Consider the following 15,784-nt stretch of genomic DNA (forward strand, 5'->3'; position numbering starts at 1 on the left):
ATGTTACGAATTAAAAAAATGTAATATGTGCTAAAAGTAAGCCCCTTTTCTATGTTTCATTTTAGAACTTTATAATTGAAAAAAAATGTAGGAGAAAATAAAGCACTGTGTTTCGGCGTATGACTTATTGCCGTTGTTTATTTTAATTTGCTGACTGTTGACAGAATTTTTGTCCAATACCTTCATTATAAAAAGGAAGGCTTGAGAAAAAATACCTATTAATTTAAAAATCCAGTGTACCTGGCACAGTAGCCTAGCATCTCTCTAACCCTGGCCCTATCCCCATGTGGTGCAACTGGGGAATGCAAAAACCCCACCTGGTCTAATTCTTTGAAAACCGGTCCTTTGCATTCCAGAGCACGTCTTTTGAAAGACACACATAGCCCTAGTGGTTTCATCCCATAGTAAATATTTGTGGAAGGAAATACATCTTGAGCATTTTCTTTTTCAATTAAGCCATTACAAGGAGGAATACCAGAGCCAAGCACATTTTAGCACAGGGCTGTTCCACACAGGGCCTTTGAGCTGCCCCCAAAATCAGTTTTGAAGGTTTATGGTCCCACATCATTGTCAGCATTCAGAAGTTGCACTGATTAATTTCTGTTCAACCAGAAATTCTTGGTGGGAACTTGAGACAAACCCCACTTCCCACTTCTTGGGCATCAGCTGACATAGCATTCAGTTCATGGCTCTTAAAGAGGGAAGATGTTTTTATGGGCTCACAAATCCTCCTGCAACAACTCAAAGTTTTTTGTGCATTGCAGATGCTATAGGGATGTGTTTATGTGCTAGCAATTTATTTGTTTTCCTTTTGTGGGGAATGAGGGATGAGGGGATTTTTAGATGCTCTAAGACAGAATTTATTTCTCTTCCACCTTCCCCATTGACAACTTTGATCATTCTTTACAAGCTGGCTGGCTGTAGTCATTGGTTAGAATGTTCTCTGCTACCACTGAAGCAACCTGCAACTGTGGGGACAGTGAATGGGAAATTTGTAATTTATTTGGTCAGAGTTGCTTTCCACACTGAGAGGATTCAAGAAACAACCAGCTGAAAACTTCATCAGTATCAGAGATCACTTCCTTCCTGGTTCAAAGAAAGGCTGTGAGAAAGAGAATCAGAAAGTCTTCACCCTAACATACCCAGTGATATACTGGTTCTATTGAAAATAGTTCACTTGCTGAAATTCCTGTACCTAAAGCCATTTCATCTCAACAAATAAAGACAACTTCATGAGAATCATGCTTAGAATAGAGTGATTTTTGGTTCAGGCAGTTGCCAAAAGCCTTACTCCTTTTTGCAACCACTGATAACTACAGCCCTTTAAAAACAGAGGATGGTGGCTTGGTGCCTTTGCATCTGCCCCCTTTGAACAATTGCTCAGTTACTTTTTTGTCTTGCAAACAAGACAAATGTACACAATATATTCTGGAAATGTGGATGGGGACTTTTGCTGCTCCAGTGGGGCCCTGATCAAATCTTTTTTTGTACCCTTCTATTGGTCAGCTGGAGCAGAACACTGATTAGCTGACAACTTCTTTTTGAAGTTGATGCCACATCTTGCTTCATAATGATTTGGATGGGTTAGTGAATAGAAATGGTGTTGGTTAATTCATCAATATACAGAATTTTATAAATGTTTTTTCTGATATGCAGAACAGCTTCTAATACTGCCAGAAGGTTTTGTTAAATTGTCCCTGGGAATAAGTCATACCAGCTTAGGGTTCCTCAAGTAGGTGGCACACAAATGCTGGCAATGAATGAATGAATCCATTGGAAATGGTCATATTATCAATGCCCTGCTGTATCATTCCTGCATACAGATATTACAGGAGTAGAGATGGAATCCTGGGAACATGGCAGCCATGTGGCTGTAGTAAGCTAAGATAAAGTCATGAGATCCCATTAGTTTAAATGAATTCAGAATCTACCTACTTGTTTGTCAAACTCACCCTTGTCAACAGTTCATCCATTTCTATCACAAGAGTATCTAAATTCTTCTGTGCCAACTTAAGAAGCCTCTCTGGTGCTTGCTGAGGTGACAATAAATGCTGAGGGGGGAAAAATGCACTTTTACATTGTGGGTGCAATACCAGTAGTAGAAAAATTCATGTTTTCCATCCTGATGAATGAAGCTCCATCTTAATCTCAATTATTGTAACCGTTATATGAAAATAATTTATTTGAATATCTTTATGTAGAAGAAAAGCTACATATGCATGTGGCTAAATAGTAGCATTATTAAATAAGTAAAGTGACCTCTTATGTTTATTAAATGTTAGAAAGGTTATTTTATAATACCTCTGCGCTTTGGTTATACTAACAATTACTTTCTTCAGAGAGAACAAACGGTGTTTGCTTATTATCCCTCTAATAATTCATTATAATAATGGTTAAAGCAATTAAACCACTAATGCATGCTTTTCTAAAATCTAAGCACAATAACATGCTGATTAAAATAATGCTACCATATGAAATATAAACCCTAGCGATGGGCTTGATTATACCTTTAATTCTTGGGTTGTGTTTTCAAAAGAATAAAGCATTTTATATGGTGGGTGAAGTGGGCCACTAAGATTAACACTTAGAGTCATCTGATTTAGCTGATCCAAGTCACGGAGAAGGACACCAGTGCACTCATCATCACAAACTGTGGGAAAAGACAATAAAAAATATTTATTCCTGCTCAACATCTGAAGCAAATACTTGCTATTTCAACTAAAAAACATTTTATAGTACACATAAAATTCTCCAAAATATAAGGCCACTAAACTTCAGTAACTGGTTCCTAAAAATTCATGGAGCAATAAAAGGTGGAGAAACAAAGATGTCTCTAGTAGATTGGATAAATGAATATCAAATCGTCCAGATCTAGTGAGCAGGCCAATGTGACATGAAATACTTTTTATATAAGAGCTCAATATACAATTTTCAGAATAACAAAAATAAATCACAGGGCAGAGCCTAGAGGAGCTTAAACTCTTGTTTAGCTTAGGTGGGGAGGAGTAACAGAAGGACAGAAGGGCAAAGGGCAAGGAAAAATTTAAACAAATTAATTTAACAGATACTTAAGATCCATTTCAATTATATATCAGGATTAATAGAAGAGACTTGAGTTAGAGAGTGATGGAAGAAACAGTGGTGGAGCCATCTAAATCCTGTTGGAACAATGCCAGCCAAATAAGAGATAATTGTAGGAGCATTTTAAGAAAGTAAATTGGTAAAATTTGAAACTGAAGGCTGGGAATTATGCAAAGGTATGCAGAAACATGCTGTACAGAACAAGGCATGGCATTATTTAGGGAATATGTAGTGGGTGAGTAGTGCAGTTACGCATATTCCAACATAATGTTTTAATTGAGGAAACTAAGTAGGAGAAGTATAAGATACAGAATGCACTTCCAGATGGAAGGATCTTCTTACTAAAATTGCAATGTGATTCCACCTTTCTCTCCTTAACAATGTTTTTGTGGTAAGAAAAAGGAGAGGAGGAATGGAGGAAAACACAAAAGATGATGAAGTCTGAACCTTCGATAAAATTCTGTAAATGAGGAAGAGTAATTGCACTATATAGATAGATAGATAGATAGATAGATAGATAGATAGATAGATAGATAAGGATCCACAAAGAACTATCCAGAAAATCTAATCCTCCATTCCAACTTTACCACATGCTTTCTGGCCTTCAGAGGACAAAAATCCAACTCCATCCCCCCAAGCGGCTGAATGCTAATAATACGCTAGGTCAAAGCTAAACAAATCATATTATGAAAGTCTGGTTTATGAACCAGGCCAATGTGTAAAGATTGCAAGCAACAAGCTAATAAGCCCCTAGGTTAAATCTTTGTTTATGAGTGATTTAAATTAATTAGCACCTCTTTGCTTTTTGTGGTGAAAGAAGACTATTTTTTGATCCACCACCTCTTTTTATTTTTTTAAATAGGCAGCTTTACTGAACCACTTTGACAATATTTGGACATATAATGAATAACTGCATTTTAAAAGGTTTTTTTAAGCTATTGTAAGTAGCTAGCCATCTGTATATGTATATGCTCATTTCTTCAAGTAGAAATCCTATTCTGCACAGAAAGATCAATATTCTGTCTAATGGTTAAACAGGAAATTATCTTCTCCTTACTTTCATTAAATGTTGAACAAAATATGATTTGCCCATGCTTCTGTGGTTGGTTAGGTCTGAAATCCTCACCCTGATGTGTTAAGAAGACTTATCGATCAATAATTAAAGGATAAGCTTTCAAAACCAAAGAATAGATACATGATCCTCAAAGAAGTCTCTTTCTAGATATTCTTCCCTCTCTGGTGATTCAAATTCCTAAGTTATAGATGATTGCCTGAGGCCTTGTCCTCGTTTGCAATTTACCATGGCATTATTATGCCTAATAACCCCACTCTTAGTAGCACGAGGCCATTCTCATCTCGCTCCCAACCTATGTATAAAAGAGCCTTAATCTGACACTAAAGGCTCTTCCCATGGTTCACTTACAATGCTCTCTACCTATTTGGGGGCCAGCAGAAAACCAAAGGTCTCCTCACTGAAGATCCTAATTGCCTCTGTTCTGGCTTACAGTTTCCTGATTTCTCATAGCAGGAAAGGCTGTCCTCTTCTTGGACGGGGTTAGGAAAGGGAGCAGCTGAAGGGAAAAGGAGTTTCTCTTAATCATCTGGCACAGGGGCTGATTTATTTCCAAATAGCAGTGACATAATGGTCTTAATCATACTCTGAACCAGACCACCAAGTCAGAAAGGAAATATTAAATATGCAATTTCAGACAAATACTAAGCACAGTGGTAGATCAGTAGTTCTACATTTCTTAATGATATGTAGAATGTAAGTTGTTGTTTAACCATTCAGTCACTTCCGACTCTTTGTGACTTCATGGACCAGATGTCATGAGTAAGGATGGCGAGCAGGGGGCTCCCATCCAGACTGTCAAGCGCATGCGTAGCACTGATGAATTGTTCAGCCATTCAAAGAGACACAGATCGGGACCGCCTTAACCCTTGGGGGTTATATGTCTGGGTTTTCCCCACGCTTCTTCAGTTTGTTAGGATTCCTGTTAAGTACTAGCAATAAATATTAGAGACCAGTTCCTTGTCTCAGTGTGTTTCCTGGTTGTTAGGACATCAATCCTAACAAACTCCTACTCCCATCGAAAGAGGGAGGAACAAGCAATTAAGGAGATACGTTTAGAAATGTCTTCAGAAAACCAAGAAATGCGGCTCGCCATCCAACAATTGGCAGCAGCCCTGCAACAACACCAACAACAAGTAGATCTCCAGATCAACACATTACAAGCTGCCATGCTACAGCAGTTACAACAACCAGTTCCGATTAACCCACAACCGGCGCCAGCAGCAGCAGCAGCAGCAGCAGCAGCAGCAGCTCCACCAATAGTCTTGAGATCCCAGGGCAGTCTACCAGAGAAATTTGGAGGAGAAGCAGGACAGCTGAGAGCCTTTCTCACACAGTGCACTATGTTCTTCGACAGCAGACCCGCAGAGTTCCCCACAGACAGAACCAGAGTCACCTTCATCCTAGGTCTGCTAAAGGGACCAGCAGCCAAATGGGCTATTCCCATGGTGGAGAACAACGACCCGATTCTCAACGACTACCAGAATTTTTTGGCAGGGTTTCGAGCACACTTTGACGACCCGATCAGAGAAGCCACGGCCAGCCGAGAGATTCGGAAGCTCAAGCAAGGTAACAAGAGGGTGGGAATCTACATTGCTGATTTCAAGTTGTTAGCAGGAGATCTGGACTGGAATGAGAGTGCCTTGAAAGACCAATTCAAACAGGGGCTGGATGAGGAAATTAAGAATGAATTGGTGCGCCAGGGAACACCAGCTACGTTAGAAGCCCTATATCAGTTATCAGTGGTCATAGATGCCAGGCTAGAGGAGCTTAGGCAGATGCAGCCGGGGAGAAGCAGGACTCTCAGAGCGTTTTCAGGATTTCCAGCTCTCTCTGTAGCATCCTCTCACTCAGCACAAGAGGAGCCAATGCAGATTGGGGCAAGTAGGAGACTGATTTCCGAGACTGAGAGGCAGAGAAGGAGAGAGAGAGCCCTGTGTTTCTACTGCAGAGCCCAGGGGCACATGGTGAGAGCTTGCCCAGCGAGAGGCCAAGCAGCTCCAGTAAGAGCCCCAAGGCAAGCAGCTGAAACAGGGACCAGCTCCGCCTCTACTCCCAACCAGGGAAACTCCAGCGGTCTCCCTCCACAGAGCTCAGCAGGGAGACCATAAATCAATTAAGGAGGGCTCATTCCGAAGATTCCAGGCAAGCCTTTTACTACTTACCAGTAATAATCCATGTCAACCCAGAGCACCAGGTCAAGCTAGAGGCCCTCGTGGATTCTGGAGCTTCAACTAATTTTATTGATGCGCAGACCGTACAAGACTGCAACATCCCGACCAGAGAATTACCATGCCCCATAGAAGTGGAGACCATTGACGGCCAGCCACTCAAAGCAGGGCCGATTAGAAGGCTCACAGAACCGGTGCAACTGACAGTGGGAGACCACACTGAGTGGATCCAGCTTTATGTTACTGCATCGCTAAATGTGCCGGTAATCCTAGGCACGCCTTGGCTGAGGATCCACAACCCGTTGATGAACTGGACTACAGGAGCAATCTCCTTCCCAGCTAAGGAATGCCAGCACCACAAGATTCAAGCCGCTCCACGCTCTCCAGCAACCAACGCAGTCACAGTAGCAGGGGGAGTCCACTTGCCAGCCAAGTATGCAGATTTTGCAGACGTTTTCAGCGAACAAGAGGCCACAGCACTACCCCCCCATAGGGACTGTGACTGCACCATTGAGTTGATACCAGGAGCCAAGATTCCAGCAAGGAAACAATATCCCATGTCCCCCAAGGAACTAGCCACCTTAAAGGATTACTTGGATTCCAATCTCCAAAAGGGTTTCATCCGACCATCTACTTCCCCAGCGTCTGCTCCTACCTTCTTCGTACCAAAGAAGCCTGACCCGTTGGCACCTGCAACCCAGGAGACACCCATGAGAGTGGTCCACGACTTCAGTTTTTTAAATAAACAAACAAAAAGAGAATCCTATCCTCTGCCCTTAATCTCGGATCTGCTAGATCACTTACAGAAGGCACGCATTTTTACCAGGTTGGATCTCAGGAGTGCGTACAATCTGATCCGGGTGAAAGAGGGGCACGAATACCTGACTGCCTTTGACACCAGGTTTGGAAAATTTGAGTACCTTGTTATGCCCTTTGGCTTGTCTAATGCAGGAGCCATATTTTCCAGATTTATGAATCACGTTTTTGCTGATTTACTAGATAAGTATATGGTCGTTTATCTAGATGACATATTAATTTTCTCTGAGGATGCCACAACTCACGTAACCCATGTACATAATGTTTTGCAAAGACTGAGAGAGAACAGGCTGTTCGCCAAGCTAGAGAAGTGTGCCTTTGATTTAACTGAAGTACATTTCCTGGGCTATATAGTATCCACAGAAGGCATATCCATGGATCCTGCTAAGGTCCAGGCAATTCTCTCTTGGCCACCTCCCCGAAATGTTAAAGATGTACAAAGATGGTTAGGATTTTGTAATTTTTATCGCCGTTTTGTCTGGGCCTATAGTGATCGGACCAGACCATTCACATACCTCTTGAAGAAAGGTTCAAAATTCATATGGGGGGAGAGGGAGCAAGCAGCGTTCCAGGAATTGAAGCAGCTTTTTGCTTCCCAGCCGCTCTTAAGGCAACCTGACCCCACGAAGCCATTCATAATGTATTCAGATGCTTCAGATGTTGCCATTGGGGCAGTGTTATTGCAATATACAAACAAGGCAGAGAATACATTGCTTCCTTGTGCCTTTTTTTCACGCCTACTCTCACCAGCAGAGAGAAACTATGATGTTTTTAACAAAGAGTTGCTGGCAATTAAGGCAGCATTCCAAGAGTGGAGGCACTGGCTAGAAGGGGCGACCTTTCCTGTGAAAGTTTGTACTGATCACAAAAATTTACAGCTTCTACAGAACACCAGATCCGTCACTCCACACCAGATCAGATGGAGCCAGTTTTTCTCCCGTTTCAATTTTGTTATTTCTTATGTGCCCGGGGCACAAAACTGCTTGGCAGACGCCCTGTCTCGATCCTTTCAAGCAAACCCCCCCACTCACCAGGAAGTACAGGCTGCTATATTACAACCTCACAACTTTGATCAGTCTATGAGGGGGAACCAACCAGAGACTTTAGCAGCAGGCAGACAAGCAGAGGACCTATTTTCAAGAGCCAGAACTCAGCAGCAACAGGACCCGTATGCCAGGGCCAGGATGGATGACCTCCAGAGGGCCCCGCAAGACACTGCCTCCCCATTCAATGTGGAGGCAGGAATCCTCTGGCATAGTGGGCAATTGTATATTCCCCCTTCATTGAGGGAAGTAGTACTGAGACTGTGTCATGACCACCAAATGGCAGGCCACGGAGGCGTTTTCAAAACTCTCCATAGAGCTCTGAGAGACTACTGGTGGCCTAAGATGGTGGCAGACATTAAGGGCTACGTTGCTTCTTGTCACACCTGCAGACGAGCCAAGCCTCTCCCAGGGAAGCCCACAGGACTCTTGCAACCCCTACCCACCCCCAGTAGGCCTTGGGATACGATCTCCATGGATTTCATCACTGATTTACCCCCGGTCCAGGGCCTGACTTCCATACTGGTGGTGGTGGACCTTTTCACAAAGATGGCACATTTTATTCCTTGCAAGGGCCTCCCATCTGCACCAGCCACAGTGCAGTTGTTCATAGACCACGTTTTTAGGTATAGAGGCATGGTGAATCACTTGGTGAGTGACAGAGGCCCACAGTTCACTTCCAGGTTCTGGAGGACCCTTTTCCAGTCATTAGGGGTCCAGATCCACCTGTCATCAGCACATCATCCTGCCAGTAATGGGCAAGCCGAAAAAATTAACCAGTGGTTACAGCAGTATCTCAGGTGTTACACCACTTATCGGCAAGACAATTGGCCAGCCCTGCTGCCCATGACAGAATTTACTTATAACAACTCTGTGCAGTCATCTACCCAGATGTCTCCGTTCCAAGCGCTCTACAGGGTTAACCCTCAGGTGTTGCCCACCTCCTCCCAGCAGGGAACTGTTCCAGCCGCAGCTGATTTTCTTAAAGAGCAACAAGCCGCACAGGAGTTGTTAAAGGAGCAGCTGAACAGGGCAAAGACTGCTTACAAGAGGGCGGCAGATGCTCACAGACAGGAGGGGCCAGCGATTGCAGTAGGAGACAAAGTGTGGCTCTCTACCAAGTTTTTGATCTCTACCAGACCCTCCAAGAAATTGGACTCTAAGTTTGTCAGCCCTTTCACTGTGGTGCAGCAGATAAATCCAGTAGCTTATTGTTTACAGCTCCCACCATCCATGAAGGTCCATCCAGTGTTTCACAGAGCCTTGCTAGCCAAAGACCCTCCCCCAAGTGCCTTGCGATCGCAACTGCCCCCCCCCCACCTCCAGCAATTGTGGAGGGAGAGGAAGAGTATGAAGTGGAGGAAATTCTGGACTCTAGGAGGAGGGGAAGGGGCATCCAATATTTCATACACTGGAAAGGGTACCCTGAGGAAGAGCGCACGTGGGAGAATGCCAGAGATGTGCATGCACCAGAACTGGTTCATCGTTTTCATCAGCTTTTCCCTCACAAACCCAAGCCTCGCACTCTACCAGAGATTCCTCTTTCGCCTGAGCAGGCCGAAGAAGCCCAAGCAGAAGAGTTCATGAGTGTGTATTTCCCCCCCCCCCCACCTGAGGCCTTCACTCCAGTTACAGAGGAGGTGGGGGAACCACAGCCCTCAACCTCGGGCTTTCATTTCCCAGGGGGGAGGGGGGCTGACCGTGCTAACTCTCTAGATGTTTTCCAGCAGCAGCCACCTGGCCCGGAGGCGTTATCAGACTGGGAGGGCAGCACTGCTTCGTCCTTGGAGGAGTTGTCCTTTGAAGACTTGCCATCCTTGCCCAGTTCCCATGGGACTTTAGAAGCAGACGGCACATCTTATCAAGACTCTGGAGGGGAGGGGGCTGAAATGGAATGTGAATCTGGAGGGGAGGGTGATGTCATGAGTAAGGATGGCGAGCAGGGGGCTCCCATCCAGACTGTCAAGCGCATGCGTAGCACTGATGAATTGTTCAGCCATTCAAAGAGACACAGATCGGGACCGCCTTAACCCTTGGGGGTTATATGTCTGGGTTTTCCCCACGCTTCTTCAGTTTGTTAGGATTCCTGTTAAGTACTAGCAATAAATATTAGAGACCAGTTCCTTGTCTCAGTGTGTTTCCTGGTTGTTAGGACACCAGCCCATGCCAGAGCTTCCTGTTGGTCGTAGAACGTAATACATTAAGATATTTCTTAATGATATAACTTTATCAGGCAAAATAAAGACAAATAGATAATGGCCATCGTCATAGCTTCCTAAGCTATATTGTTCTCCTTACCATGCATTAAATGGGTGCAACTTCCAGCTGCTGGACTATTATTTCCATCATCCCTGGTCATTTGTTGCTCTGGCTTGGGCTGATGGAAGTTGAACGGCTGCATGTTACCTTTCTAGTAGGGGAATGACATCTAAAAGTATCTTGACATGAACCATTATATCCTAAGCAACTGTTTGCCTGCATGCATGCTGTGTACATTTGCATGCACAGGTTTCCTACCCAGTTAGAGATGTGTTTCTGCAAGTTAAAATTTGGTGAACTTTTATCCCCTCTTGTGCTATTTTATATTCCATTAAATTTAGGACAGACTTTTCTCATTTTACAAAAAGGTATCTGCTGTTTTGGTCAGTGCAGAAAGTACATTTCAGCTGCAGAACTAGATAAAACAGTAAAGCAAATCACTAGATGGGAGGCAAATTGATTTAATGCAACAAGAAGGCAATTGGGAGATTGTACAAGGAGCCACTGAGAAGTTATTTTTCAGTTATTTCCTTTCCCACTGAAGTCTTTTTGCTTCCACTCCACACATCCTCCCACTAATTTGTTGCTTGAACTGAAATGTACTGTAATTGCTCAAGTAAGAAGGCAATCTTTTCTACTTTATGTATACATATCCGAAAAATCTATTAGTGATCTATGTTTTCTCATTTATGTCTTCATTTATGGAAGACAAAGAGAAAGTACATTTCCATATGTAACATAAGGATTTACACCAAGCTGTGAGTTTTACATAACAACATCCATTTGCTGGTCAAGGAGTCATACAGTTTTGTTAGGCAGACATTCAGGAACTATAAATCAAATAAATAGCAGAAAGGCCTAGACTTTTAAAACAGGAATAATTTGTTGTGTTAAATCAACAGATAGTAACACACTAATAGATTTTCTGGCTTTAACGTTTTTTTCTAGTTAAGCTCAAGATAGCAGACAATAAATACTGCAAAAAGGGATGCAAATGAAAACCAACTTAATTCAGCATGATAAAAAAGAACTGAATCACTTATAAAGACATGAGAATACTCTGAATTAACAAGTAGCTTTTCCTATTATGTGGTCTATGAGCATTTAGCATGAATTAACATGTCTTGGCTGAAAATTGAGTTGAAAAGAAGAGATGCATTACTTTCCCTTCTTTAATAAAAGAGTTACTCAAAGACTGGAATATACTGGAGCAATGGAAAATGTTTCAAAATGATAATTATATAATTTATACATGACTAAATATCATCACAGTTTAGTCTATAAAACTGTCAGTAAGAATTTGTGTTCACTACTAACAAATATAGCATTATAGCTAAGATAATTACAGCTATGCATGGAGCAAAGCAAAAACCATGCAGCATTTCAGGAAGGCATTAGTTGGATGCACACTGGATAAAATCAAGTATGGTATTTCCTAAGCAGATGACTGCTTACATCATGAGACCCCTTCTCTCTTCCCCAGATTCTCCAAAGTTTGCTTGGAAGAAGGTTTTGAGGTCTTTTGAGGATTCAAAAGGAATACAAGATTTGCCCCCTTCCCTTCTTCATGGTTGGAACACATTTTGTTGGTGGAAAATTGGTTAACTGAAAGCAAAGAACAGTTCATGCTTGCAATATTGAGAATATCTCTATCAATCTAATCTTAAAATACCATGCAAGCCTCTATTTTATAACTAACACAGCTCACAGGTCCATGAGTTTAAATGTAGCAGAAAGCTAACAATCACTCTTCTGTTTAGCAAGTCACTTGCTTATATAATCAATGTATTTGACTTGAGAGTACTGTTCACCTGTGAAGAAGCAGGTGGAATGCAGAGGAGGCAGGGAAGAGAACCCTTGATTAGCTGCAGTAGCAAAATCAATTCCCTCCTCCTTTGGCAAATGAATCCAGGTATTATAATTTACAATTTTGTTTACTTTTAATAATGCATGCAGTATTCTCTCTCACACACATACACAGAATGCTGGAAATCAGGATTTTTAAAGCTGCCATTTTAGTGCTGATCATAGACATGCTTGATACTCTGGAATTTGGCTAATTCTGATCTGAACATATTTTTATGACTGAATCCACCATACCATAATCATGTTTTGTTGAGAAAAATATTCTGGAATTTTAATATGGAGCTCTAAAGAGACTACTTTTCAGTAGGACCTTAACTGCTGATGGTTTATTGCTTTAAAAACTGTTATATTTAACTGCTCTGAAGCCAGTTAAAATTATTCCATACTATAGTATGAGTATCTATAATATAAGGAAACCTATTTAGATCTTTGCCCATAACATACTAAAAATTCAATCTCTGCATATTTTATCTACCATCACAGCAGCCTTGAGGTTAATATATGGTTTACTTTCACCACAAGGAGTCTGCTTTCTAGTTATGATTCAGTTTTTCCAGGTATTATTTCAAGCAAATATTTGCTTAATTAGGAAGCATGTAAGCTGATTAAGAATATTTTATATGTCAAAAAAAGTAAATTAAATTCACTTATGACTGATCATATCCTTATCCGTCCAATATATTTTAATTTCATTTTGCTAGGCTCAAGTGCAGAAATTAAACAAGAATTTAATAATGTGCTAAGGACAGAGAGCAGGAATACCATATCAGTTTTCACATTAACAAGAACTTAAGCAATATTAGAAAAAAGCAATGTATAAGAAGCAATAGGAGGAAAAAAAAAAAAAAGATCAACAGTGCCAGTGCTGAACTGGAGCTAAGGATGTCTAAAGCTAACTCTGAGAACTGGGAAGAAATATTTTCTGACTCTTAAGTAAATACGAAAAAAGAAAAAAGAAAACAAAGCTAGTCATTTGTTCACTGTTTGTGCACATAAAAATTAAATAGTGCAAATTATCTGTCAAAGAATCTGTGAAAAGGATGGGAGAGACTGAAAGGGGAGTATAGTTTGATTAATATTAAATTAAATTAAAATTTCCAAGATCTTTCAGATTTGTCAAATCTCAGGTTTCCACCTGAAATCTTGCATTATATCTTCTAAGATTTGATGATCTTGTGGGACTTTGGCCATTTAAAAAATGTAGTTTTTATTGTTATTTTGACAGCTAGACCAAGGATCATTTATAGAAACTTCTTAGATTATCAGTGATCTAAGGAACCATTAGATCACTAGGGAGACCAATTGAATACAACAAAGCTTATATATGTTCAGACCATATTAGAAGTCTACTGTAGTAACTTATCTCAGAAAGATTTTAAAAAATAGAGTTCACACTTGAAGAATCAATCAAACTTCCAGACCTACTGTTAATATATATTAATGTACATACAAACACATGCTATGCCTTCACGAGCATGCCGTGGTTCACATCCTGCACACTTCCAGCCAGTAGATCCAGGTTTGCACGTGCATTGTCCAGTGAGAGGATCACAGGGAACAGGCAATGAACCATGTGGATGACACTCACATTCTTGACAAGATCCACCAGGAATTTTTGGGTTCCCAGTGTATCCAGGAGAACATCTAGAGATTAAAAAATGTAATAAAAAGTAACTTTAGAATTCTAGTGCAAATGGCTTTCTGCAAATGAGTCACAAATTTACTCATGATTAATTCTATTATTTACTTTTTTCATTACACATTTGAGAAATGGGAAACAAAAATGTTCTTTGAGTATAGAAATATAAGCTAAAATTGATGCAGTTTTCTACATTATCCTGAATAATAATTACATCAAAATATAATTTACAACACATAAAACACACATTGGGAGAAGAGGAGTACCCTTACTCCCTATTCAGGAGGACATGATGACAGCCATTCTAGCATATACTCTACATCAACCATTCCGTAGATTATGTCTTATGCATTTTATTACAAACTATTTTACATTCCTTAGATTCTTAATATGCATTTGTTTGATTTTCTTCTTGAAATTTCTGTACAACAAATATTAAGTTCTTTAGTCAATTCAACTGCCTTTTTTCCCTACAAGGATAGCTATTGTTTCTCTTCGATGAATTTCATTCCATTGCTGTTTTCTTTTCATATTTAAGATATGCTAAACATTTAGTTTTACTGTCCACACCATTAACAAACTATGCCTTACAAATAATGTGGTTATGGATGTAAAATGGACATGTTGGCTTTTGCATTGGTTGGGTATAGGGAAGAACGAGACCGTTTTCTATTGTTACACAGAAACTTATGAAGGAAATATCAGACAGATGCCATGAAGTCTTCACCTAATCAAGTAGCTCTGCCCACTGAAATATGCATCATATCCTAGAAATCAAATGGCTCATTAGATCATGAAACAACTATTAATAGATTGGAATGATACACATAATGTATCACTTTAGAGTCACAGCATAAATTATGAGATAAAAACATATATCCCTTTCATCATAATTGCTAATGGAAATAAACGTTTGTGGAATCCCTTTTAGTTAGACTAAAACACAGACGTACTGAATATATTCTTATTTGCACATTTATTGTTTCTAAAAGTGGCCTGTTTCTTAGCAATTTCATTTTGATTCTTTTAAATATCTCACCTTACCTTTCACAGTATTGTCCTTCATATCCCAGTGGGCAAGCAGTGCAACGGTAATCACTAACTCCTTCAATAATGCACGAAGGACTAAAACTTGAACAACAAACCAAAACACAGTTATCTCTCTCCTTCACTGAAATCATATTAGCTTCAAAGAAGAGCTTCACACCGATATTAAATGTCTGCTCCTTTAAGTCATGCCATCATTTAAAATGGTTTCTTTCTAAAATAACTTAAATATATGCAGATGTCACATACCCTGCATGATATAGAAGCATTATAGTGCTTCTAGAAGTACAATGCACATAGTTTTAGAGGCTGAAGAACCATGAAACTAGGAGATGATTTTAGTCCTATTCGTATATTGTTTTGGAAGACATAATTTGAGAGGGAGGACTCTGTACATTCACCCCATCTTTTATAGTTTTGAATGGGGGGAAAGTTCAAAGGGTTTCAATAGCTAAGCCTTCTGTGAAGCTGCAACATTCTTGTCACAGCTCAGCATAGCATTTCTTGAATTTAACTTTGAAAAGCCATTGCCTCCTATTTATTACAAGTAATTTCTCATATATTAACATACTATATTTTCATAAAAATGATTTCAAATTAGTACGCATTTGCCCAGACATTCAGCCAACAATATCTAAGTTCAGATCACACAATCGTCAAAGCATAACTTAGGAGATTAAAAAAAGCCCCATAAATTCATTTCATTACAATTGTTAATAAAGTTTATGGAATGGATCTCTCCTAGTTAGGCTAACATAGACATAGTTTGATACATGCTTATTTGCTACTC

The 15,784-nt window shown here is 40.4% G+C and overlaps 1 protein-coding gene across 1 annotated transcript in view; it reads right to left on the minus strand.

The window, feature by feature from the left end:
- The window catches only part of LAMA2 (laminin subunit alpha 2), a 352,961-nt gene that overhangs the window by 96,091 nt on the left and 241,086 nt on the right, over positions 1 to 15,784 (minus strand). The window contains exons 31-34 of the mRNA XM_063295339.1: positions 14,992 to 15,078; positions 13,759 to 13,952; positions 2,508 to 2,650; positions 1,953 to 2,051 (exon numbers count right to left, since the gene is read on the minus strand). Of these exons, the coding sequence (XP_063151409.1) occupies positions 1,953 to 2,051; positions 2,508 to 2,650; positions 13,759 to 13,952; positions 14,992 to 15,078 (523 nt within the window). The remainder of the gene's footprint in view (positions 1 to 1,952; positions 2,052 to 2,507; positions 2,651 to 13,758; positions 13,953 to 14,991; positions 15,079 to 15,784) is intronic.

This window comes from Candoia aspera, chromosome 1 (assembly GCF_035149785.1).
Source record: "Candoia aspera isolate rCanAsp1 chromosome 1, rCanAsp1.hap2, whole genome shotgun sequence".
NCBI lineage: Eukaryota > Metazoa > Chordata > Lepidosauria > Squamata > Boidae > Candoia > Candoia aspera.